Here is a 26792-nt window from a genome sequence, read left to right as displayed (position 1 = left end):
TGAAACAAAAACATCCTCCATCATCCTGCAAATACAACTAATGCATCCTTTTATTTTACTGATGAAAGTGATAATGGTGCGATAAGTGAAAAATATATATATATCCAGGATTAAAGTAGTTTAACTTCTTCCTACCCTTCCTTCCTTTTCAGACATATTGAATAGGATATTGTGGCATGTGGTATGTGGTATGTATCTTTGTGTGTGTATATTAATTATAGATTATTTATTTCATGTATATGTATTTTCATCAATTATATCATCGGCCATTTCCAATGTAATAAAGCTGAAAACATAGTAGTTTCGCAGTACTGTAATAAAATATTCAAACAAGTATTATTATGATAATTTATTACATTACTGCGAAATTACATTATTGAAGTAGTATTAAAATGTACTGACATTACAGGGACAAATGCGGGTAAAAATACAGAGAAACAGTTAAATGTACATAAAAGCTTGATAAAAAGGGTTTGTTTTTTTAATTTGGTTTAGACAAACTAAATTAAAACTGCAGCTAATAAATTGAATAAACAAAACTGATTATTCATTGGCGATTAAAGCTTTTTCTGGGCAGTTTGATAAATAAAGTAGTTGACATAGTCATAATATTAATTAATCAAGGATGCATACTGTGCAGCATTTTTAGAAATGTATTACATTATTTGCTCTGTTACATTAAATATAACTGAAAGGATTGTGTTATTGGCATTTATTAGAGTATTAGTCGCTACAGCATTTATTATTACATATGTAGTGTCCACAGAGCAGAAGGCAGAAGCTCAGGAAATTAAAAAAATAAAAAGTCTATGGACCCCTGTACTTCTAAGTTTGTATTAATCACAAATCTTGACTTTGTCTCTTACATGCATGTTACAGATCTCCTCGATATGTAACATGCTCCTTTAAGCAGGAGACAAAATGATGGAATCTAAAGTACATTTTTGTGATGTTTTGCTAGTAAATCTACTAAAATAATAAATGTTTCCCTGACTTTTCATAGAATTTTGTATCTTACAGTTCAAGATTACACTACAAGGTGGTGTTTTGACTTGGTTTAGAAGCAGCAGAAAGAATAGTAAACACAACTTAAAAGACTCAACTCTGCCACTTAGTGTACAACAGATGCATGAATTAAATCAGAAATGCTCAGTTAAATATTTATCTAAGGTATCTTCAATTCTGGATCAAAAACTTGCTTCTGAATGAGACGTTCAAGGACACTGTTTCCCAAACTTTTAATCAGGTTGAGGTTTGAGGTCGTACCTGTCACAGAAAATTAATCAAATGTTATTTATGCAGGTTAATGCAATGTAAATTGATTCACAGATGACTGACACTGTGATAATAGGACAAAACAAGTAAGGATAAGACAACAGTGAATACAAGACAGGAATAAAGAAAAGGTGTGTGTGCATACTTCAAAGTTTTTCTTTGTTGTGGCGCAGAGTGTACGTGACGAAAATATAAATATTTTCACATAAAAACAAACAGTTACTACCCAAAATGACTACAATCCCCACCTAAAGCTAATTTTAATGAAATCTTCTGGTGCAAAATATAGTGAAATATCCATAAAACCTCTACTATGATTGTTGCATTCTGGGTGTTTTCAAAAACTCCCCTGAGCCACATGGCTTTGAGGCTAATGGTAGTTTGCTATTTTTCATGGCCACAGCATCGATAATCTCAGCTCGGGTCTCAGTATTGTGTTGTGTCCACTACTCGTTCAAAATGTTTAAGATATTGATGTTTTCTTTGAAATTTACACTATTTACTTGGTGGATTGACCGGATTGGAGCGTTTTGTGGGCCTTAATATTCTACAAATAGATACGATCAATACTATACCGGCTGTAGATTATGATTCTGCAAGTAGATGGTCAATAAGAACAAAGTTTCCTCCACAGTGTCATGACTCCCAGTTCAGGTTGCAAATTTCCGCGAATTTTCAAAATGGGAAACTTTCCATGGGAATTAATGGGAATTTATAGGAATAAAATGGGAATTTACAAAATTGAACGTTAGCCCTCAACATGGGTCCGTGTATGTTTTGGTCATTGAATTTTTTATTCAGAGGGTATTAAAAAACAAAAAAACGAGTCATTGTTTGATTTTCAATTTAAAATTCAAAAATCAATGAAATTCAATATATTTTTCTTTATCATGATCAAGATGGGACAAACAAAGCTTTAAAAACAGGTTGATTTTCATTTTCTGTTTCTCAAAACAAAGAATAAAATCGTTGGAGAACAGAAACAAAAACACGGACGTTTTTTCATATTGTGCAACCGGACGTTGCTGTGTTTCAAAACAAGAGCAGGACGGTGTGTTTCTGGCAAAAGCACTTAGTTAGCAGCTTGCTATACTGCAAGAGGAATCCTTATTAATGGTGAGTTTTAAAAAAATATATTGAAGTTACTTTACAGGCCATTTAATTTCTCTGATCCCTGAAATTAATTACAACCAATTTATTTGTAGGTAATATGTTATGGCTGGGAGCCGGAGTGTAGTGTTCTGAAACCCAGAAGCAGACCAGGAGGCAGAGCAGGTGCAATTAGCAATAGTTTATTTGTATTGCATAATCTGGGAGACGGGAGTCGGAGAGTCTGGGGTGCGGAGCGCACAGGTGAGAGGACTGAAATGCAGAGGAGCACTGCGCTGAGAGGAGGAGTGCCAAGGACACTCGGAGTGAGGAGCCGTGGTGCACACGAGGACTGCAGCAGGGGAGAGGGCCGCGTCGGGAGGAAGCTGGCTGAGGACACTTGAAGCAGGGAGTTGAGGAGCGTATCGAGGAGGTGACTCGGAATAGAGACACAATCTTCTGGCACCGGATCCTCCTCACTGCAGGGCTTAAGAGGTGGGAGCACTCAATTAGCAAATTACCTGCAGGAGTGTCAGAGAGGGAGGATCCTCTGGAGCGAGGTGTAGATCCTCACAGTACCCCCCCTTAACGGTCGCCACCTGGCAGCCTACCCCGCTGAATTTCTCGTCCAAGATGAGTCGACGGTGAAGCCAGGACCGCTCCTCTGGACACCTACCCCTACCAGTCTGGGAACAGGGGAGGCTGAAAACCGTAACATACCATGAATGGTGACATCCCAGTGGCTGAGCAGGTGAGGGAGTTGTGGGCGTATTCAATCCATGGAAGGTGGTCCCCCCAGGATGAAGGAAGCCGCGCAGCCATGCACCGGAGAGCCGCCTCAAGGTTCTAGTTCGCCCGCTCCGTCTGGCCGTTGGTCTGGGGGTGATATCCAGAGGAGAGGCTGGCTGTTGCCCTCAGGGCCGAGCAGAATGCCTTCCACACCCGGGAAGCGAATTGAGGTCCCCAGTCAGACACAATATCCATGGGAATTCCGTGGAGCCTGAATACATGGAGGACCAGGAGGTCAGCCGTCTCCCGGGCAGTTGGCAACTTCCGGAGAGGGACATTGTGGACGGACTTCGAAAATCGGTTTACTATGGTCAGGATCCTGGTGTTCCCGTCAGAAGGGGGAGCCCAGTAACGAAGTCCACAGCGATGTGGGACCAGGGCCGGCTGGGAATAGGCAGTGGTCGCAGGAGACCTGATGGAGGTTGATGGGAAGACTTACTGCGGGCACAGATGGAACAAGCAGCAACGAACTCCCGGACCTCCCGGGCCATGCCAGGCCACCAAAAACATCGCTACAGGAAGGAGAGGGTGCGAACGGCTCCAGGATGGCAGGTGAGCTTGGAGTTGTGCCCCCACTGAAGAACCTGGGAGCGCACGGAGCCTGGAATGTAGTCGCAGTCCAGGGGACTGGTGCCTGGGTCTGGATCAGCCCCCTGAGCCTCCCGGACGGTCGCTTCAATGTCCCAGTCGGCGGCACCCAGGATACAGGATGATGGGATGATTAGGTCCAGTAACTCAGAGGAAGAAGGGGAGAAGTGGATCCAAGACAGGATGTCAGGTTTGATGTTCCGGGATCCAGGTCGGAAGGACAGAGTGTAGTCTACTTCCTCCACGAACTGCAGAGAGGGATCGGGATGTAGTAGAACCGGGGCGCTGGTGAAGAGGGTCTTCAGCCGGGTGAACGCTGCAGCTGCTTCTATGAACCACCGGAACAGAACCTTGGTGGAGGTCAGTTGGGTTAGGGGACAGGCCACCCTACTGTAGTTCCTGATAAACCGACAGTAGAAGACAGTCGAACCCCAGGAATCTCAATAACTCCTTCCGGGTCGTGAGGACGGGACATTCCGCGACGGCTTGAACCTTGGCCGGGTCCGGTTGGAGTTGCCCCTGGGCAATGATGAAGCCAAGGTACTGTACAAAGGTGGTGTGGAACTCACATTTCTCTCGCTTGACATACAGCCAGTTCTCCAAGAGGCGTTGGAGAACCAGGTGGACGTGCTCCTAGTGCTCCTCCAGTGAGTGGGAAAACACCAAGATGTCATCCAGGTACACAAAAACAAACTTGTTCAACATGTCCTGAAGGACATCGTTCATGAAATTTGGAACACCCCCAGTGCATTCGTGAGTCCAAACGGCATTACCCGGTACTCAAAGTGTCCCAGCGGGGTGTTGAACGCAGCCTTCCATTCATCTCCTTTCCTGATCCGGACGAGATCCGGGGTTCCAGCTTGGTAAACACCCGGGTCTCGCAGAGGGGTTTGAAGGAGGGTTCGATGAGGGGAAGAGGCGACCTGTTCTTCACAGTGATGGCGTTCAAGGCCTTGTAGTCTATACAGGGGCGGAGAGTGGTGTCTTTCTTTTTAACAAAGAAAAATCCTGCTGCCACCGGAGATGATGAAGGGCGAATGAGGCCAGCTGCTAATGACTCCTGGATGTAGGTCTCAATTGCCTCCTTCTCGGGACGTGAGATGTTGTAGAGGCGCACCGCTGGCAGCGGAGCCCCAGGAAGCAGGTCAATGGAGCAGTCATAGGGCCGGTGAGGAGGGAGACTCCAAGGGAGGTCCTTGCTGAAGACCGGCGCCAGCTCATGATACTCCGATGGGACCGCAGCCAGATCAGGAGGAGCCGGGGAACGGGAACAGGAGATGGACTCGGCAGACCGGAGGCACTGGGAGTGACACTGGAGTGTAGGGATTTCTTACCTCATAAGGATCACTCTTTATGTTTTGGTTGGCTATCGATAATGATTAATAATTATCAAAGATAGTTATTAATAATGTTATTGAAATTTAATCTGATCTGTATCAGATACCTCGGAGCACCACCTGTCTTAACAGGAAATGATAGCCAATTCAGTTATATCAGTCTCATAAGATATACTAAACAGTTTATCAGGAATTTGAATTAATAGTCAAATTAATTACAATTGCCAGAATTAACAGTAAAGCTTGAAGGATTTTGGAGTTCTTGACACAGAAGAGGTCAACATTTCATTCACCTTTGTGCACTTTAATAACACAGAGAGTATATTCCAAAAATTATATTTATTTACAATGAAAACAAATAAACACAGATTCTAACTACATATCTACAGCTAGGTGTGTGTGTGCGTGTGGAGAGAGAAAGAGAGAGAGAGTTGGAGGGAGTGTGTGTGTGAGACGTGTGATGGAACTACAAAAGAAGATGGCGGGTCACAAGAAACTACATTCAAATGGAGGTTATCAGAGAGCAGGTCTGTCCTGGGTCTCAACTATGTGCTGGGAACAATGTAACATGGAAGCTAGCCTTAGCATCTGATTCCGGTGTCTGCGAGAGGACCATTTCTAGAATGAGTTTATGTGAATGCGATTTGTCTTGTAAAACGTCAGGAGTCGTCAGATGGTGTTCGGTTACGGTGTGATGTTGTCTTTTATGTCATATGTGTAGGATTGTGAGTTAACAGGTTAGTAAAGCAAAGATTAGCATGCAGACCCTGTGTCTGTGGCAGAGCTAACGTTGGTTTACAAGTTGATAACAGTGCCTAATATCATTATCAAAAGAACGCAGTAACTGTAACACAATCAACACATCTTCATGAAGTTAAACAGTTCTATGCATAGCATCAGGTTTAACTAATCTCAAGTAATGCCCAGTTGTTACCACTTCCTTGAAGGAGTTCAGTTGTTGTCCTGGCTGGAGGGAAGCTGGTGTCTTCTCCTGTTGTGAGCACCTCCTGCTAACTGTGGTTGGAGACGAAGATGGAGTTGATGTTTCAGGAGCTGTCCTTCTTTGCAGCCTCCTGGTTGTCCCTTTGTCCAGACTGAGGAGCTGGTCGCTCAGGTCTGGGATGGTTTTCCTACTGGTTGAGGAAAACACAAAGAAGTTCTGTGAGGCGTCGTTTCCCTGGTCCCGTCCTGGAGAAATCGGTTAGTTTTCCTTGGTTGATGGGAGAGCAGACTCTGGATGCTGGTCTCCGGATCAGGGGAAGGTCTGACCCTCGTGGTCGGGTCAGCAGAGGAGTTGAGGAGTGAAGGCCCTGGTTGCAGGCCTCTCATGTTAGCTGTCTGCTAACGCTGGGTGAGTTGAGCTGCTGGGGAGCAGCTCTTCAGCAACCCACCTACTCGGGGTCCAAGTCTTGCAAGAGAGAAAGTAGACTGGCTTCGCAGGCTTTTGTTCCACGTGTGGATTCGGAGGTGTCAAAACCTGGGAGCTTCAACCAATCAGTGACTGGCTAAATGCATGGGGGGAAGCGTCTTGTGAGCAGAAAGGGGGGGAGGAAGGTCCTGCGAAAGGTCCCCCCCACTCAGTGTGAAAGACAATAACATTCCTGGGTCAGAATTCATATGTCATGACTGTGTATCATGACATATGACAATTGTCTTTTCCTAGAAATGAACAAACTTTCTGTGGTCCTGTGAGATCCCAACAGGAGGCTCCACCCAATGATTGAAGAGTTCCTCCAGTTGAGGTGTGGGTTGTGCTGGTGCAGCCACAGGTAACCGAGGACGAGGGCCGTGACTGGAGAAGGGATCACCAGCAGCTGGGAGAGTCCCAGAGATGACCAGGGTGAGCGGTCATGCGGTGGGTAACCCAGGAAATCAGCCGACCATCCAGGGCATTGACACTTTGGGGAGAAGTCAGGAGCTCCAACGGCAGTCCAAGCTGGGCCGCCATCCCGGCGTCCACGAAATTGTCGTCGGCCCCTGAGTCCACCAGTGCAGGAAGGGTCGCAGAGTGTTGATCCCAGTGGCAGACGAACCCGGGACACTGGAGATATGGCTTGTCGGAAGGTTCCCAGACACCGACGAGCCGCACCTTTTGGGTAGGCTCAGGCATGAGTCCCGAAGATGTCCGGCTTCCCCACAGTAGTGACAGAGCTGGTTCTGGATGTGCCAGCGTCATTCTCAGGGGTCCAGACGGGTCCACCCCTACTGAATTGGCTGATCTGCTGACTCGTCGGGAGCTCCAGGGCCCGGCAGGAAAGTCCAGGACCTGGGAGGCGGCTGGGAGGAGGATAGTCCGGTGGGGAAGGATCGGCGGTCGGCACGCTCCCGCTGCCTCTCCCTCAGCCGGTTGTCCAAGCGGATGGAGAATGAGATGAGTTCGTCGAGGGAGGAGGGGGCGTCCCGCGTCGCCAGCTGGTCTTTGAGTCTCTCCAAGAGAACCTGGGTGTGGATTACCTGGAGAGCCTCGTCCTGCCACCCACACTCCTGTGCCAGGATCCGGAATTTGACCGAGTAGTTGGCTGCTGCCATGGTGCCCTGGGAGAAGGAGAAAAGCCACCGCGCTGCCTCCCCTTTCTTTACTGGCTGATCGAATGCCTTCTTAAGCTCCTGCGTAAAGCGGGCCCCGGTCTGAATAACCAGTGAGTCTCTGATCGAGTCTTGGCCCGATCAGAGGGATACTTGGAGGGCTGCCGGTTGAAGACGAGGCGGCACTTCAGCAGGAACTGGTCACAGGGGCCCAGTTCCCCGGCGTATAGTTCTTGTGAGGGAACAAAGGGCTCTTTGTTGGGAGAAGAGTTGTCCAGGGCCTATGGGGAGTGAGTAGCGCCAGGGTTTGACACGGGAGTGTCTGTAGAGGTCTGCTGGACCAGCCGCTGATGAATGTCTTGGATGGAGTCCGCGGGCTCCTGCAGCAGACATTTGTGCTGACCGAGTAGTGCCCCCTGGGAAGAGAGGGCTTCTCCTACCGAGTTGAGGTCCGCTGGGTTCATTTTCGGACCAGAAGATTCTGTTACGGCTGGGAGCCGGAGTGTAGTGTTCTGAAACCCAGAAGCAGACCAGGAGACAGAGCAGGTGCAATTACCAACAGTTTATTTGTATTGCATAACCTGGGAGACGGGGGTCGGAGACTCTGGGGTGTGGAGCACACGGGTGAGAGGACTGAAATGCAAAGGAGCACTGCACTGAGAGGAGGCGCACCAAGGACGCTCAGAGTGAGGAGCCGTGGAGCACACAAGGATCGCAGCACGGGAGAGGGCCACGTGGGGAGGAAGCAGGGAGTCGAGGAGCGCATCGAGTAGGTGACTCAGAACAGAGACACAATCTTCTGGCACCGGATCCGCCTCACTGCAGGGCAATCAATTAACAAATTACCTTCAGGAGTGTCAGAGAGGGAGGATCCGGTGCTGGAGCGAGGTGTGGATCCTCACATAATATGAATTATGAGTTCAAATTTAGTCTGTTGTGTTAAAATATGTGATCCTTATTATTGAAAGTACGCTTGCTAAAGTCTTTTTATTCAGGTGGCCACGTGCATTGTCAGCTCAGTGACAATTCAGTTCATTTATACATACTTATTTAATTTGGAATATTTCCCAAATTCCCCAGCTTACCTTCCCATGGAAAGTTTCCCAAATGTTTCCGGAAATTTACTGGCAATTTTCCGCCCCTTTGCAACCCTACTCCCAGTCCATATTCTCCTGGACTTGGTAGTTTTAGTTTGACAGTCACCGTAATAACAATGCAAAATTCAAAAACGTTGCGTTTTCACCTGAAATGTTGTGTAAAGAGAGCCTATTAGTTCTTCCTGTGTCCTTTCTATGATTAATGAAAATTAAGTCAGTCAACATACTGAGCCACTGTCCAAGAACTCCACACGGCTCACGTGAGGTTGATCTCATCCTTGTTAATATGAATCTTTGTGAATGATGTTGATTAAAGTCCTTGGTTGTGGTTATTTGCAGCCTCTGTGCTGGCTCCAGACAGTTCTGTGTTCATGTTAGCATTATTGCAATACAAATAAGTGCTTCTCTTATTACAGTGTAATCTGTTGGACGGCTTTGGAAGGTCTGTTTCGCTTCATATTCAACAGGATAATGATGTGACTGCGGTTTAATCAGAGCATCTTAAGTATCAGGCAAAAGAACAACTGGATTTGTTTTATTGCGGCAATAACATTAGTTCATCCTGAAGTTTTCATTTTTAAATAGCAAAAAGGGTTTGCTCTATAAAAAGGGTTTGCTCTATAAAAAGAACATCCAGTATTCTTGTAAGTTGTTTATTGTCCTTTGCGGTGAGATTTACAGCACAGCTATTAGGCAGAAAGCCATAAATCTGAGTTTCTGCTGCGTTAAGTCAGCTTTATTCCTCCATCATCCTTCTGTTTGCTTTGTTTGTAGACTTTTCACAAAAGGAGCCAATAATGTAACTGAGTTTTTGCAGCAATTAAAGCTCTTTTTGTTTCATAACAGCAGCAGTAGATGTGATCAATCCTAATGCTGCTGTCGCTGTTACAACCTCCAGCAATTTATGCTCAGGCTGTGAGATGGTCAGTCAGTGAATACAGCTCTCTTCTCTCCGGGAGTAAAATGATCCGATGATGTTTTCTGATTTATTGACTTCCCACAGTGAAATGTTCTTTCATCAGATAAGATTTGTCCCTTTGCTTTTACCCTGAGGAGTCACAAGAAACAAGAGATTGTTGAGAACTTTAAGGCCCTGTTTACACGAAAATGTTTCAAGTGAAAACGCATCATTTCTGTTTTGAAACTTTATGTCCATTTCCAGAGAAATGGCAGAAACACTGAAAACAATGTAGTTTTCAGTATTAGGCCTCTAATTGCTGTTGTTGATTGTTTTTATAATGAATCCACAGACGTGTACCATGTACATTAACAATGTTTGTAACGCAAACATTCTCGTGGACAGACCACCAAGTCAGATTGTTATTACAGTGACTGTCAAAATAAAATTACCAAGTCCCAGGAGAATATGGACAGGGAGTCATGACACTCTTGAGGACTCTTTATTCTTATTGTGCAGCTACTGAGCATGTGCAGAAGAACTGTACTAAAGCTGTGGTGCTCATGTGCAGTAGCAGCATTTTCAAAAAGTTATATTTTTTCCAATTTCCACAAGGACAGAATTTTTTGAAAAAGTCATGTTTTCAGTGGCTCCGAGATCCGTTATATACACAGACATCTGAAACGCAACAAAAGTTTTGTTTTCACTTGAAAACCTATTTGACTAATGGTTATAATTCTTGAGAAATATAAAAGCAGCGTCCAAACTTGGGGCCAAAAACAACACAAGGTCAGAGTAAAATGCAACATGCAGTTCCCATTTTCAACTCATGGTGGCAGCACAACTATGTTGCATGAGTGATGTAATAAGTGCAACTGCTGTAAAGAACACAAAAGTCGATAAAGATTGTAATCTGATTCCCAATTTAGTTCAAGGGGCTCAACTTTGTTGAAGTAAAAGTACTAATTGTGTCTCTTCATGCTGGCAGATCTTCCCGGTTCCTCTGCAGACTCTGTCCAGGAGGATCGTTCAGTCCAGATTAAACAGCACCCTGGTCGGCATCTTCACCATCATCATCGTCTTTCTCTCAGCTTTCATCAATATAGTGAGTTCCCATCAGATTCTGAGGCATTATGGGTAGTTGTAAGACATGGGTCTATCTTTGACAGTGTCCATGGAACTAAACTAAACGATCGACAAGCAAATGTTTTTCTGAATCAGAAATTTCTCCACATTTATCACTCCCATTTGCAGGTTTAAATTATCGTGTGGAGATTTGAGGCAACGATCACAAAAGTTCATTACATTTAATCAACACAAAACAGCAATAGGGTTCACTCATGAACAGGCCCGCCCCTCCCTACACGCAGAACACGCGCTGTGCGTAGGGCCCCGCGATCCATGGGGGGCCCCATTTTGCGCAAGTGAACTGAATTTCCCTCGGGATCAATAAAGTATCATAATACTCTGCAAATGCGCAAAGGATGCGCGTGCATTTTGCCGAGATGCGCGTAGAGCACCGCCACCAAGTCAGCCCGAGGCAGGAGAGAGAGAAAAAAAAAAGAGATGAAAGCGCGAAGCATCACCATCTGACCAATCAGCGGTCAGATGGGCCGGCTGGCAGTTGTTTACAGGTAGAGAGTAGAGAGAGAGAGAGAGAGAGAGAGAGAGAGAGAGATGGCTTCTAAACGTCAATACAATAATAATAGTAATAATAATAATACTTATTATTATTATGTTTTTGGAAGGGGGCCCCCAAAATAAAATCCTGCTTAGGGCCCCCACTTGGCCAGGGGCGGCCCTGCTCATGAATGTTGTGCAAAGGCCAGAAAATAAATGATTACAAATCAGGTTTTTCAGCGATTGATAAGATAAGATAAGATAAGATAATCCTTTATCCATCCATCCATCCATTGTCCACCATTTATCCGGGCTGGGTCACAGAGGCAGCAGTCCAGACTTCCCTCGCTCCAGACACTTCCTCCAGCTCTTCCAGTGGGACCCCAAAGTGTTCCCAGGCGAGCAGAGAGACATAGTCCCTCCAGCATGTCCGAGGTCTGCCCCGAGGCCTCCTCCCAGAGGGACATGCCCAGAACACCTCCCTGGGGAGGTGTCTGGGGGGCAATCGAAACAGATGCCTGAGCCACCTCAGCTGGCTCCTCTCGATGTGGAGGAGCAGCAGCTTAACTCCGAGCTCCTCTCTGGTGACTGAGCTCCTCACCCTATCTCTAAGGGTGACTGAGCTCCTCACCCTATCTCTAAGGGTGACTGAGCTCCTCACCCTATCTCTAAGGGTACGCCCAGCCACCCTACGGAGGAAGCTCATTTCAGCTGCTTGTATCCGGGATCTCCTTCTTTTGGTTATGACCAAAAGCTCATGACCATAGGTGAGGGTCGGAACGAAGATCGACCGGTAAATCGAGAGCTTCGTCTTTTGGCTCAGCTCCTTCTTCACCACGATACAACGTCCGCATAACTGCGGACGCTGCACCGATCCGCCTGTCAATCTCATGCTCCATCTTCCCCCCACTCGTGAACAAGACCCCAAGATACTTGAACTCCTCCACTTGGGACAAGGGCACTCCACCGACCTGGAGGGGGCAGGCCACCTTTTTCCAGTCGAGAACCATGGCCTCGTATTTAGAGGTGCTGATCTTATCTCAGTTGCTTCACATTTGGCTGCGAACAGTGCACACTGAAGCTCAACAGAACTACATCATCTGCAAAACGCAGAGGTGAGATCCTGTGGTCCCCAAACCGGACCCCCTCCAGTCCCTGGCTGTGCCTAGAAATTTGGCCCATGTTGGTGATGAACAGAACTGGTGACAAAGGACAGCCCTGCTGGAGGTCAAAGTGCACTGGGAACAGGTCCGACTTACTGCCGGCAATGTGAACCAAACTCCTGCTCTGGGCATACAGGGACCGAGCAGCCCTTAACAATGGGCCCCAGACTCCATACTCCCGAAGCACCCCCCACAGGTCGTCCTGAGGGACGCGGTCGAGTGCTAGCCACAGTTTGTCCATAACAAACACCAAGTTCAAGCACAGGGGTGTCTATAATTGCTTGGAGCACCAGGACGCCCTAGGCCGGAGGTCGATGATAGACTTTGTGATCATGTCACCTGATCTCCAGCCACGTGTCTCGGTGAAGAGAAGGGCAGAGCTGTCAACTGATCGCCACCTGATGATGAGTTGGATGCGCTGGACAGCCTTGGCAGATATTGAGTCCGAGTGGATCATGTTTTCCACCTCCTAAGAGTCTACCCATGTTGTTGCCTTTATTAGAAGTTGGCATGCCTGCCATACACGACCAGGGGGAATGCTCAAAGAGAGAGAGGAGAGAGAAGATTGAGAGTAGAGAGAGAGTGGGGGTAGGGGAATGGGTGGGGGACAACGTACAATACCCTTAATAAAGTGTTTCTATTCTATTCTAAAACAGAGTTGTTGGTATTTGAAGGCATTATAGGAATTATTTGGAGAAATGTCTCACATAGAGGGAACATTTGTTTTATTAAAAATAAACTAAATACATTTCAATACCTGATGGAACAAAAGGTGGTATTTAATGAATTTGTACTTCCTCCCACTCTTTTATGAATGTCTGCTTGAATGTGTGTGTGTGTGTGTGTGTGTGTGTGTGTGTGTGTGTGTGTGTGTGTGTGTGTGTGTGTGTGTGTGTGTGTGTGTGTGTGTGTGTGTGTGTGTGTGTGTGTAGTTCACCTGCAGCAGTCTGGACCTGCGCAGCTGCATCACAGCTGAGCTCAACATCAGTCTGGACAGCGTGAGTCCGTGCCACGCTCACTTTCTGAACTACAGCCTGGATGCCCATCAGCTCCCCTGCGGAGACAGCGCCAGCACCCTCGTCTGCAGTTTCCCCGAGGTACAATCTGTGTATTTGGACGTACAGTTTAATCGTTCATAATGGCACATTGCAACAATTTTCAAACTGATTGTTTTTAACTTGTTTCAACTATAAATTAAACTTGTGAAGCACAAAACATTAAAGTATTTTACAGAAAGTTTAGATTTTTTTTTAAGAAACTGGAGCATCTATTCAACCTATTAAAACAATAAAAAGATCTATTTGTATTAAAATAAAAACCAACAACACTGTTTTGATTGTATCATATGTGGATTAAACCAAAAATCTATAAAACAATATTTTTGCACAAAAACAGAAAAAGAAATCCCACGTTGCCCATGTTGTATCTGCTGATATTAAGTCATCACCTATCAAACCCCACAATGGAGCCACAATCCTTTATTTTACTTTTTGATCACAACCGCCTTATTTTCCTCCAAAACTTTCTGTCCTTCAGGCAAAGGAAGTTACCTTTTCCCTAAATGACCATACTTGGTCAACTGGACCTTTCTTCCTGCTTCTTATAGATTGTTGACAGTCACTGAATGCATGATTAATAGGGTTTCTGATCTTTAAGATAATTGACATTTTTGAGTTTTGAGAACAGTATGAAAATGTGCATCAATTTTTGTGTTAAAGCCTTGAATCGACTAACTTCCAGTCACTGCAGCTAACGAATGCATTCAGTATATATCAGGACACAAAGCCGGATGACTGCCGACAGAAACCTACCACACACCATAATACAACAGTTTTAAGGTACTTTCTGTACTTTGAAGCCATGAATCGTGACATTTATTCATTCATGTATGTATGTGCATGTATTTACTGTATTTTGATTTTATTTGAAATTGTCACTTTTATATACTTAAAAAAAGAAAAAGTCTTGAAAACCAAATTATTTCCACAAATGCTCAAAAATGCAGTTCAGAGCATATTCATGCTTTTCTACATTATCTGATGGCTGCAACTCCAAATGCCTTTCAGCAAACACTCCTCAAGTACCAAGCAGCGATAAAACAAATAATAAAACCAAAGCAATAAAAACGGGGTCAATAATGCATGTACCTTAAAGTATCATCCACATGGAGCAGTTTATATCTAACTGCGTCCTCAGGTGTAATCAAAGTTTTATATGGTTACTATCCAAATGATGTTACATCTGTGACTGAAATAAAGCTAAATGTGCCTTTTTACTTTCTCGTTGCAATAAAGAGCTCATGAGTGTTGAAGCACCGGTGGTGGTGAGAACCGTAAAAGTCTGAGAGCAGAACAAATGATATGAATGTTAACTCATCTCTCGCTCTCTCTCTCTTTCTGCAGTACTTCTCATGCTGTGTGCTGCTTAGCCTGCTGGCCTGTTCAGTCTTCCTGCAGATCAGCAGCATCGGGAAGCTCTTCCTCATGCTCTTCATCGAGTTGCTCTACCTTCTGGTCATGGAAGTCCCCAAAGTGAACCTCTTCGACAACCAGGACCTGCTGGTCATGGCCAACGCCATCAACATGGCGTGAGTGGCTCTCTCTTGCTGCCTGTGTGAATGTTTGCGTGCAGATGTGTCCACCGCTGATTCAATCTTTTCTGTTTCTTCCTTCACATCCCAGCGAGCACTTGAACGGAACAAGGTGAGACTGCGATCCCACTGAGGCTCTGTCATAGCTAACGGCATCATTATCACTACGTTCACGCGAACGTGGCCAAATGACCTGCTGGTAACAGTTGCTAATTCTTATGAGCAAATATTTACAAGGCAGCTGGTTTTTCTGTTTTCACTTTAAAAGTTCTCATGCAAACAGGGCCTTAGTAGCTCAGAATTTAATTATGTGTGTGTTTGTTGTGCTGACCTCCAGCTGTGTGGTGGACACCAAGGTTCCCCTAAAGATCATGACCCCGGTGGTCATCACGGTCTTCGTCCTTGCCCTCTACCTGCACGCCCAACAGGTGGAGTCTACAGCCCGGCTCGACTTCCTCTGGAAGCTGCAGGTCAGTTTTTGTCTGTTTTAAAAAGCAGCGGTTTCCAACAGGGCTGCACAACACTCTCATAATATATTTATTATCATTGTTACATCAAAACACTTACATTGTGTTTTCATACACTGTGCATTCATGCTCTGCAAATTCAAAATGAAAGAAAAGTACAATTAAGTGCAATTACTTAGCAAAACTTATGATTAACTGACAGAAAAATATTTCTTTTATTTGCAACAAACCTCCATTCAATTGCAATTCTCAATACAATTGTCACATGTTCATGTGATATCATACAGCTCTACTTGCCAACCTATTTTTATATACACCACCTCAAGATTGCCTTTAAGAAAGTCTATGGACCCTTTGGGTTGATGAAACATTACAGTGTAGCCAAACGGTGGTAACACCCTCTTTTATCTAAAACAGAAGCAAGAACATTCAAAATGAAAGTGATTGGCAGTTTTCCCAGTTTGTGTCAAACTTAAGGCTCGTGAGCAAGAGGCTCCAATCGGCCAAACCAGCAAGCAAATTGTAAACGTTTCTAAGAAAATGTTGATTTTTTTGAAAGATAGAAAACTAGCTCGAGCCTCAAAGCCATGCTGTCAGGGGGAGTTTGTAAATACACCCAGAATGCAAGTTAGACACTCTGTGCTACAAAAAAGAACAACCATATTTAAAGGTTGTTATGGCATTATTTTAGTGGTCCGGCCCACGCTCGATGACGCTGGTCTTGATTATCATGATTATCCTAATTCAGCAGCTTTTTGTCAGCCCTAATACAGTTTTTTGGTTTTTGAGTCGCAGAGTGTATGTGATGATAACTGGCTATATTTTCATAAAACCAAATAGGTCGTGTAAATGACAACAATCTCAGCATAAAGCCTATTTCAATGAGATCTTCCGGTGCAAAATACAGTGAAATGTCTCTAAGAAACCTTGTCCTATAGCGCTATCATTATGGGTAGTTTTACAAACTCCCCCAGGCAGAGTGGCTTTGAGGCTAATGCTAGCTTGCTTATTGGCAGCATCATTGACATCTCAGCTCAGGGGCCTCATTTATAAAACTGTGCGTAGGATTGACGTCAAAATTGGCGTACGCACGAAACACAGAAAGTGCGTACGCACAAAAATATCCTGATTTATAAAACAGTGCGCACGCACGTCCTATGCCGATTTCCCTTTATAAATCACAATCCACTCTAAATGTGGCGCACCTGTGTGCGGGTCATTCCACGCCCATATTTGCCTATGAATATTCAGAGAATATACTCATGAATATTGATTCATGACTGACAGCATGCCGAAAGCAGAAAGAAAAGCCAAGAAACGCAATTTGACCCAGCGTGAGGTGGAAGTTCTGGTCGGGGAGGTGGAGAAGAGGAAGGCGATATTATTTGGTGGACACAGTGTTGGGGTCACCAACGCCAAAAAGGCTGTAGAGTGGCAGCATGTGGCGGATGGTGTCAATGCTGTGGCCTCAGAAGGTCGGAGTGTGGCTGAGGTGAAAAAAAGTGGTCAGACATCAAAGTAGACGCAAAAAAGCGCCTGGCGTCACACTGGCAGAGCGTCTGTGCCCCGGGCGGGGGAACGGGCCACCCGGAGCTCACCCCGCTGGAGGAAACACTGGCGGGGATCATCGGGGAATCCCTCCTGAGTGGAGTGGTGACGGAGGTGGAGGGGGACACCGCCACCTGCCCTTCAGGAGCCCGATGGTGCGCTCCACAACACTGCGTGCCGCTGTGGCGCAGATTCTAGGTCCTCTCCTCTGCACCTTGTGGGTGAGGAAAAGGGGTGAGCAGCCACCGCTTGAGGGTTAGGGTTCTCCACTGTCGCCTGCAAGGTCGGTGAACGGGTTAAACACTAGTACAAAATTGCAAGTCTCAGGATTTCCACATGAATTCTCCGTACCTAGAAGCCACCCATCACGTACAGCCTCCAGTCTGCGCCCCACACTGCTATATGGGCTATATGATATTACACTGCATTCATATCAGTGGAAACATAATACTGTTGTCTTACTATTGTCTTAATCATATGTTTCCCGTGTGCACTCCAGGGAGTATGTTTGTTTATTCATTGTAGAAATTACATTTTTTACTATCCATTTCTTGCAAATAAACTGTCCATATATGAGAGGTCATATAACTTTATTTTACACGATCAGTTTCACAGTTTCTCCCGTTTCTTTCTTCTGCCATCAGTGGCGCAGTTTCTCCTTCCCCCAGTTCTGTGCGTACGCCTGGGTCAGAGTTGGGTTAGGGTTAGGGTGACCCAGGGTCAGAGTTGGCGTGGAGGACCGCACATTTTCCCGTCAAGTTCTCTTTTTATAAATCCCACGGTTTGCGTAGAGAGTGGCGTACGCATTCTTTTGTGCGTACGCAACGTTTATAAATGAGGCCCCAGGTCTCAGCTGTTGTGTCCGAAAATAAAAGTTTTCTTTCAAATTTTGACCATTAGCTTGGTGGTTTGGCTGGATTGGAGCCTCTTGCGGGTCGATTTTGACCCATAGGCCTGATGTTTGAGCCCCTTGTTCTACAGAGTTTAGTGATTGAATATTTATTTAACGTCTAACGTACAAGGGCGGTGGCCCTCCAGAGCCAGAATAAGACTTCACTGATTCACATGTACAAACATTCATCATCACATACTCATACAAACTGCACAACCTTAACATCATGCATCTGAATGTTCATTTATTATTGCACATTCAGTAATAAATGTGAAGTTCAATCTATCAATCAACTTTATTTATAAAGCGCTTTTTAGCAGCCGCAGCTGAAACAAAGTGCTGTATATTGTAAATAAAAATATAAGTCGCAAAATAAAAACATTAAAACAATAAAAACAATAAGATGTTAAAACAATAAACAAAACATAAAAGGTTAAAACAACAACAACAACAAAAAACGAAGGCACTAAAACCAGACCAGAGTCTCACACTGAGGTAAAAGCCAAAGAATAAAAATGTGTTTTAACACAAGTTTTAAAAATGGACAGTGAGGGGGCTTGTCTAACAGGGAGGGGGAGGGGGGGGGGGGGGGGGGGGGGCATTCCAGAGGTGAGGACCGGCAGTGGAAAAGGCTCTTTCCCCTCTGAGCTTCCGTTTGGACCTCGGTACCTCCAGGAGCAGCCGGTCAGCTGACCTGAGGCACCGAGCAGGAGCGTATGGATGAAGGAGCTCAGAGAGGTAAGGCGGGGCCAGACCATTTAAAGATTTAAAAACGAATAAAAGAATCTTAAAACGGACTCTAAAATGCACAGGCAGCCAGTGGAGGGAAGTTGTGTTCAGGAAATCAAATGTTTGTCCTTTACGACAAAACGTACAACTTTTCAAAAGCCTGTCGGGCAACATGTTCAAATTATTTTGAGTGAAATATTAATTTTGCAATAAGAACATTCCTGGAGGGATGTTTGGGAATGCTTTGACATCTTCATGGATGTAGTGACACAGGCTGCACCGCCTCTGGTTGGTAATCCAGTGGAGTGGGTGAAGATATTTATCTAGAAAACAACCTCCAACAGCTGCGGGGTCTTTATTTTTCAGCTCACAGTTGTCAGCAGTGCTTAGGTAATATAGGTCTGAAGCCACTTTGGCAGCCCTGCAAGGTGAGGATAAATAATTAATCAACAATGTAAAAAAATTTAAGGAGGACAAAAGATTCTGTCTCAGCTGTCTATAGAGGTAAATCTGCCAGACTGTGCACCGAGCTGCAGTGTGTTCCTTTAACACAGCCTCCGGGGTGGATCTCAGATCTCAAGGTTGTACGAATCTGTTTTAATGGAAATGACTTTGGATAAATCTGTGTATCGACAGGAGAGTTTGCGGATCCCCAGTATCATCGTAAATCTTCTTGTATGAATCCAGAATGTCTGAGATAAATACATCTAGTACATGGAGATTCAAGGGTAGCATCTTTTTTTAATCGCATGTATGTGAGAAACCCAGATGAGTCTTAAGTAAACTTCACATCCTGGTGTCTCTCTAACTCATTACCAGAGTTTACATTACTGAAAACGGGAAAATGTTTGTGGTTGTGTTTTGAAACACAAAAGTGCTAGAAACTGAAAATGCTGAAGTTTACCATTTCAGGCCACAAGATGGTGCTTTTTTTCATAATACATTGGTCCCTCGTTTCTCGGGGGGGTTACATTCTAAAAATAACACGCAATAGAGGAAATCCACAAAATCCGCAAAATAGTTAGCATTTTTTTTTACAAGTATTTTTTTACAGGTGCCAATCAGGATGCAGAACACAATGTGCGGGTTCTCCTTTCGCCAATCAGGATGCAGAATACAATGTGCATTCATACGCTGTAAAAACAAAAAAAATCTGCGAAACAGTGAGGCTGCGAAAGGTGAACCGCGTTATAGTGAGGGACAACTGTATAACCAGGCATGCAGGCAAAGAACAGTACCACAAAAATGTTTGAGCACATTAAAACTTGTTAGTCATCGTATTTTATTACTGTATGTCAGAACTATGCCTCCACATATGCGGATGATGGTGTCGTATATGTTAGTGAACGTGCACTTTGTTGAGGAACCGCTGTTAAATTCAAAAGATCAAACAGCCCAAACAGGCTCTGGATTTATCCCTTACTATTGTTGATTTACTCGTGCATGCGTAGAACTACATACTGTTAACATAATACTCTGTTTTCAAAAAGTTGTTAAAAGTTGAAAAATATGTCTTTCTGCAAGTCATGATGAAAATAGTAGTGCCGCCTATTCACACTCGTAAGCAGTAGGTGGCCATGGTATTGTGTCCTAAAGGCATTAGCCTTTAGGACATGAGTTGACATCAATCATTTCACACTGTAGAAACAGAAGTCCCACAAAGTTCGTTTAGACCAGTCGCAGCACCAGGATTTTGATTGTGGGTGGGCCTCAAGAAAACTGGATGAACCAGTTAAAATATAAGTCCACCAAAAAACAGCAGGTTCCCCTTCATCTCCGTTTCAGCGCTTTTCTGCATCACTGAGGCCAGCATCTCAGTAGAGTTGTCGTGACAGCGTACCTGTGTGGCTTTACATGCTCTCTGCAAGGCTGGTCTGCAGACCTTGTGCAGGACGCGGGTGGTACATGATTGTATTCATGCTCCACTCTGGGCTCACATCCGTGCGCGTTCCGTGACATAACGTAACGATCTCAAAAATATCTCCAGTTCTGCTGTCAGCCATTCTCCACCTTTCCTGAAGTAGTTTAGGTTTCATTTCAGGAGCTGTGTGTCTATCTTTATTTGCTTTTAATTTGTGGTTGTTCTGACCGGAAGACGGAGGATCTCGAGCGTCAGAATGCAGTGGGGCCTCAGAGCGGACCCTGCGTAAAGGAGCGGCTGGAAATTTTGACGTCACTGCGCACTGTGTGTGGGGATCCACACGTGGGGTAGAAGCTGCTAATTGGCCTGAGAAGCTTTCACTCAAAGCTTTCCTCCGGTTGCTTATTGGATGAACTGCGAGAATGAAAATCACTCACCACTGACGATAGGCCTGGGTCAAAGGCATGGTCAAAACAGGTGAGCCCGAACCTAAAATGGGTTCCACCAATACTAGTGGGTGGTTTAGACATACCATTTGAGCTTCTTGAAACACAGGAGCAAGGCAGAAAATCAGATGTAGGTTTCATTATATTGAGAACAGTGGAAATCCAAAACAGCATTTTATGCAGCAGACCAGCAAAGCTGAAGTGACATTTGGACACACATTTGAATTTAAATCAATTGAAATAACAGAAGTGAAGAGTTTTGATTTTAATGACAGAGACTGTTTCCGTGAAAATGGGGGAATCGCTACTACTGGTCATGCACACCACGGCCGTTCTGCACATTCACGAGTAGATGGACAAGAACAACAGGGGCAATTCTCCTGGACTTGGTACTTTTATTTTGAGAGTCACTATAATAACAATCCAACTTGGTGGTTTTATTTTGACAGTCATCATAATAACAATATAACTTGGTGGTCTGTCCACTATGTCTGTGTTCTCCTCTTGTTATTGTTTTGAGCTCAGTGTTCTCTGCTGCTCTGTGTGTGTGTGTGTGTGTGTGTGTGTGTGTGTGTGTGTGTGTGTGTGTGTGTGTGCGTGCGTGCGTGCGTGCGTGCGTGCGTGCGTGCGTGCGTGCGTGCGTGCGTGTGTGTTTGGTTTCATTTTGAAGACAAACAATAGTGCCAACCTGTGGCGTGGAAACTATATAATTTTCAGTGTTTCTGCTGTTTCCTTGTAAACAGACAGTTTTTAATATGATGCAGTAAATTATGTGTTTTCACTCGAAATACTGTCAAGTAAAGTAAACAGGCTTAGTCAACGAGCAGGCCAAGTCCAGCTGACCTGATTGAATGAGAGTATTCATGGACATCCATATGACTCAGCTTCCTGAGCAGTATTATGGTGGTTCTCACAGCGAGAATACTGGATTCTGTTGATTCGACTTTCAGGGTCACCAACTCCACTGTACAGCCAAGACAAAAAGGAAACACACCCAAAGTTTGTTTGTAACCAAAGGAAAAACCAAAGAAGACTGAAAAGAACAATAGTTCAAGCGTGTGTGTGAGTGGCAAAGTGTATCGTTGCAGTGCTCAGTCTCACTATGTCCGACTGCTATTCATCCAGTCAGCCTGGATCTTCTCCTGACGAGCTGTGATAAAGTGAATAAAGGAGATGGATCAAGAAAAGAAAAGTGATGGGATTATTGAGCTGCGAGGTGAACCACAGGAGGAATCATGGTATACTGACAATCTTTAGGAAACTTCCTCTTGGTGTGTATGTTAGTGTGTGTGTATCTGGTTGCTGACCTGCTTCCACCCACCGTCGGCTGGGACTGCGCTTCCATCTCTGCGAGATCCTTCATCACTCTTACACTTTTGTCTTGAAATCCTCACCAGGCCACCGAGGAGAAGGAAGAGATGGAAGAGCTGCAGGCCTATAACCGCCGTCTCCTCCACAACATCCTGCCCAAAGACGTGGCCGCCCACTTCCTGCAGCGCGAGCGGCGCAACGACGAGCTCTACTACCAGTCCTGCGAGTGCGTGGCCGTCATGTTCGCCTCCATCAGCAACTTCTCCGAGTTCTACATTGAGCTGGAGGCCAACAACGAGGGGGTGGAGTGTCTGCGGCTGCTGAACGAGATCATCGCCGACTTTGATGAAGTACGATGTGACCGGATGGTGCTGGAGCAAAATGTGTTTTAGGGATTCAAGCACTTTGGTGCGGATTCATTAAGATCCTGCATAAACTCTGAAGGATCACACTGTCAGTATGCGACATGGAGTTGGCTATGTTGATGGAGGAAGTTATTGAAAATATTTGAGTGGTACAGCTAATAAATCTGAATTAGGCCAAAAGTAGAAGTAGTCAAATGTTTGAGAAAACATCTTAAAATACATCCTGCAAATGAAACTTGTGGGTTCCAGCTGAGGAAATGTACTTCTTATCAAATGGATTCAAAACGATACACATTTGATTATAATGAAGAGAAGTGCATCAGCAATGGAAACATATTGGTATGTAAAAACCATCTTACCTTATTAATTTGTTGTTCAAACAGTACTGCTATCCTCAAGCAAAAAATTACAAAATTCACATAATTCATCTAAAACGTTGTTGAATACATTTTAATAAGAGTAGCGGACACAACGCAAAACTGACATATCGGCATGAAGGCGAACTACTTTGTTGTGAGCCTCAAAGCATTGTTTTCAGGGTGAGTTTGAAAAATACCATAATGCAACAGCTATAAGAAATGTTTTTGGGACATTTCACTCTATTTTGCACCATTGGAATTGGTTTTATGTTGGGATTGTAGTAATTTTATGTTGTGATTGTTTGATTTGACATAAATATAGACATTTAGACAAAGAAAAGAGTTGCATTTAAAGGTTATTAAGTTACTAGACCCAACCCTAAACGCTAACATCAGTATGGACCTCTCAAGGTGACATTTGGCTAATTGTGGCCTCTGGACTAAACTGTGTTTCACACCCCTGGTTTAGAAGTTTTTATTTATTAATCCAAAAAGCCAACTCTATTGATCCAGGTTAAACTACTACAGCTTGACAAATCTTCTTGGACTTGTAAGATATGAGGTTACTTCATCTCCACCTTGTAAAAAAAAGTAATAAAAAGACTTTCCTATGAAAACATGTTTGTGATTTTGCTCTTTATGAATCGACTTGTTCCACTGAAACCTTCCCTCTGTCTTCAGATCATCAGTGAGGATCAGTTCCGCCAGCTGGAGAAGATCAAGACCATCGGCTCCACCTACATGGCGGCGTCCGGTCTCAACGACTCCACGTACGACAAGGCCGGGCGCTCACACATCCGTGCCCTGGCCGACTACGCCATGAGGCTGATGGACCAGATGAAATACATCAACGAGCACTCCTTCAACAACTTCAAGATGAAAATAGGTGGGCAGCAGCCGGGGGGAAACCGTTACCGACAACAAGTCAAGTAAAGGCAACAAATATAAGCTCAAAGGAGAAACTCCCAGCTGGTGGAATTCTCAAGTTTATAAAGTGAGCTATTTTACACGGTGGAAGTATCGCAGTTTGTGCAGCTTGTTAACTATGTAGACTCTGCTAATAAAGGTAAGTTAACTTTATATCTCATTGAAGTACACAAATGCCATTCTGTTTAGCAATGTCAAGTAGTTCAAAAGTTTCTTCCTTCCAACCGGCAAAGTCCGTGTTTGACTGCACTCCAATGAATATTTTTGGGATTGGGAAGGGGGACCTTTCCCAAGCCCACTTCACTAGCTCATCATGATAGTGTATTCCAGTTGTCCTCAGAAGTTGTAATTCCAAGTTGCTGGCCAGAACTTCCAAGTTTTTCTTCCCATTTGCAAGTTTGAGTTTTTTTTCCTTTTTGATGGTTCACACATGAGCTGATCTACGATAAAAGAGTTTGTAACATCTTCACTGCACATGCTCGTACCCTTCTCCAACTTTTAACGTTTGGAAAGCTTGCAGGGCGTGTGATCCATTCATGGGAAAGTTGAAATTTCCTACATGACTTTGGTAGTGCTGCATGTGTAACTCAAGGAAGTGTTCAAAAACTTTTTATACTCGTACGTGTGGCCAAATTGAAAACTTACCCAGGAGGCTTTAGATTTTGTACATTCATTCTGGGTGATGAGCATAACTGGAACACTCTGTGATGTTTATTAGTCAATAAGTGGGAACATTCCAGTATTATGCTGTGATGTGAATTGAGAAGTGGGAAATTTCCCAACCGATTCTCCAGTTTGCCTTAATTGATATTGTATATATTTTATTATGTGCAAATTTCATTCAGACATGTTTCTTTTCAGAATATAACAAATGAACTTAATAAATAGTGAATAATGTTGATCACATTCTGTGTTCTCAGTGTTTATGTGGAGATAAATTCCACTTCTTTCTCTGCAATGTCTTCGGTTTTGCCTCCAGTGGTAGTAAATATGGAATTTATGGAGAAATAAATACTGTCTCTCTATCTTCCCTCATTTCAGTACTTTTTCGTTGTCTGAAGTGAGCTTCCTGTCGTCCCTCAGGTCTGAACATCGGGCCCGTGGTTTCCGGGGTGATCGGGGCGAGGAAGCCTCAATATGACATCTGGGGCAACACAGTGAACGTGGCGAGCCGCATGGACAGCACGGGAGTCCCTGAGAGGATCCAGGTAACAACAGCAGCTCGGCTCTTCAAGTCCTTCTTTATAAAACTGGATCTTGCTGTTTACACAACAACATTTCAAATGAAAAGGGTTTTTAATTTTTGTTTCAGAAAAGATTCAGATTTACATGGCAGCCTTTTAAAATCTGGTCCGAAGCAGTGTCATCTGGAAGACCTTTGTATTTATTGTTCTGCAGTTATGATCAATCTAGTTTTATTGGGTACGTAACAGAGAAATGTTTAAACTGTTGGACCGACCGACAGTCATAATTATGTCTTCTCTATCAGGAATTACTTGATTACTACTTGATGCTTGATAACTCAAACTACTTTCAAAACAGATTAAATGTTTGTCAATGAGTGAAATGTCAATGTTTTCTTGGAACTGTTTACACTTTCCTTGCTGGTTTGGCTGGATTTGAGCCTTATGTTTGTTGCATTGTTTTAACAGATCATAATAGAGAAATGTATATGATTAGAATGAAAGAAGTACCCCCAAAAGAGATGTTTAATATAAAGGTTTGTCATATTCCTGCAGATGTCATATTTCTGCCCCTTGTTTTGCAGGTGACCGCAGACCTGTACCAAGTTCTGAGTTCCTACAACTACACACTGGAATACAGAGGCGTGGTCACGGTCAAGGGCAAAGGAGAGATGATGACTTACTTCCTCACTGGCGGCCCCTCCAGCAGTTAACCCTGACTATTAGTGACAGAGACTCAGAGACCTCTGATAGCTCCGGGTGGACGGAGATGGACTGAATAATCTTACTGCACTGAAACCGAGGGGGAAGGAGGGGTGCAGGAGCCCACCGACACCAAAGATGTCCAATCAGAGCGGGAGACGGATTTGTGGGGCCCCGCGGGGAATATATCCCAGGAGAAACTTTTGAAGCGAACTTTTGATTCGCTTCGGCCTGCTTTTCTGAGGGCTTTCAGACAAACTTGGAGAAGGACATGAGCTGTGCTGCCTCCTCCTCCTCTTCCTCTTTTCTCTCTGCCTTTCTCCTGCTGAAGTATACGCACGAGAAACCGACAAGGTTTTCCGTGTGCGTACGTTTTATGTACTGTTTTAGTCCATGTTGTTGTGAAAGCCAGCACTGCAGCACTATCCGTCTTCTGAAAGACGTGTCCTCACGTCGATTGATGGGAGACGCTCTAACTCTAACTCATGTCTTATTGCTGGGGAATGTGTCGGCCTGGGGTGGGGGCTCTGAGACCTGGATATATTTTGTAAGAACAGAGTGTTTATACAAGGGTTCCTGTCACAAAAACAAAATCATAACTTCACATGTACAACAGCTCTCACACACACACACACACACACACACACACACACACACACACACACACACACACACACACACACACACACACACACACACACATACACACACACACACACACACACACACACACACATACACTGAGGATGTCAGAGGTTTTTTCTAATCTTCAAAATGGTTTCTATTTTACGTGGAAACACCGACCCTACAAGATATTTTGAGATTCTATATTTTGTACATTGATATATTATAAAGCTATCTATAAACACAAGAGTGTATTCAGATGTACAGAGATGTATCTCTCATGTCGGGATGTTTTGCCTGGTCTTTGCATTGTGCCACTGCTGATGCTTCAACTCCTGAAGCCCCATTTTTTGTTTCCTTTTGCTTTCTCTCATCAAATTTCCCATCAGCTCCAACTCATATTAT

At 44.4% G+C, this 26792-nt stretch overlaps 1 protein-coding gene across 1 annotated transcript in view; it reads left to right on the top strand.

The window, feature by feature from the left end:
- Positions 1-26697, top strand: part of adcy5 (adenylate cyclase 5) — a gene marked incomplete at its 5' end in the record, with an annotated part of 184942 nt that extends 158245 nt beyond the window's left edge. Inside the window, 8 exons of the mRNA XM_080498590.1 lie at positions 10588-10704; positions 13315-13479; positions 14785-14969; positions 15310-15442; positions 22313-22576; positions 23632-23836; positions 24961-25085; positions 25646-26697. Coding sequence (XP_080354716.1) covers positions 10588-10704; positions 13315-13479; positions 14785-14969; positions 15310-15442; positions 22313-22576; positions 23632-23836; positions 24961-25085; positions 25646-25774 — 1323 coding nt within the window. The 3' untranslated portion in view covers positions 25775-26697. The remainder of the gene's footprint in view (positions 1-10587; positions 10705-13314; positions 13480-14784; positions 14970-15309; positions 15443-22312; positions 22577-23631; positions 23837-24960; positions 25086-25645) is intronic.
- Between the last annotated feature and the right edge of the window lie 95 nt (positions 26698-26792).

This window comes from Blennius ocellaris (assembly GCF_963422515.1).
Source record: "Blennius ocellaris genome assembly, chromosome: 6".
NCBI classification, from domain to species: domain Eukaryota; kingdom Metazoa; phylum Chordata; class Actinopteri; order Blenniiformes; family Blenniidae; genus Blennius; species Blennius ocellaris.
Note: the sequence above shows the minus strand (reverse complement) of the source record. Positions and strands in the feature narration are given on the sequence as shown.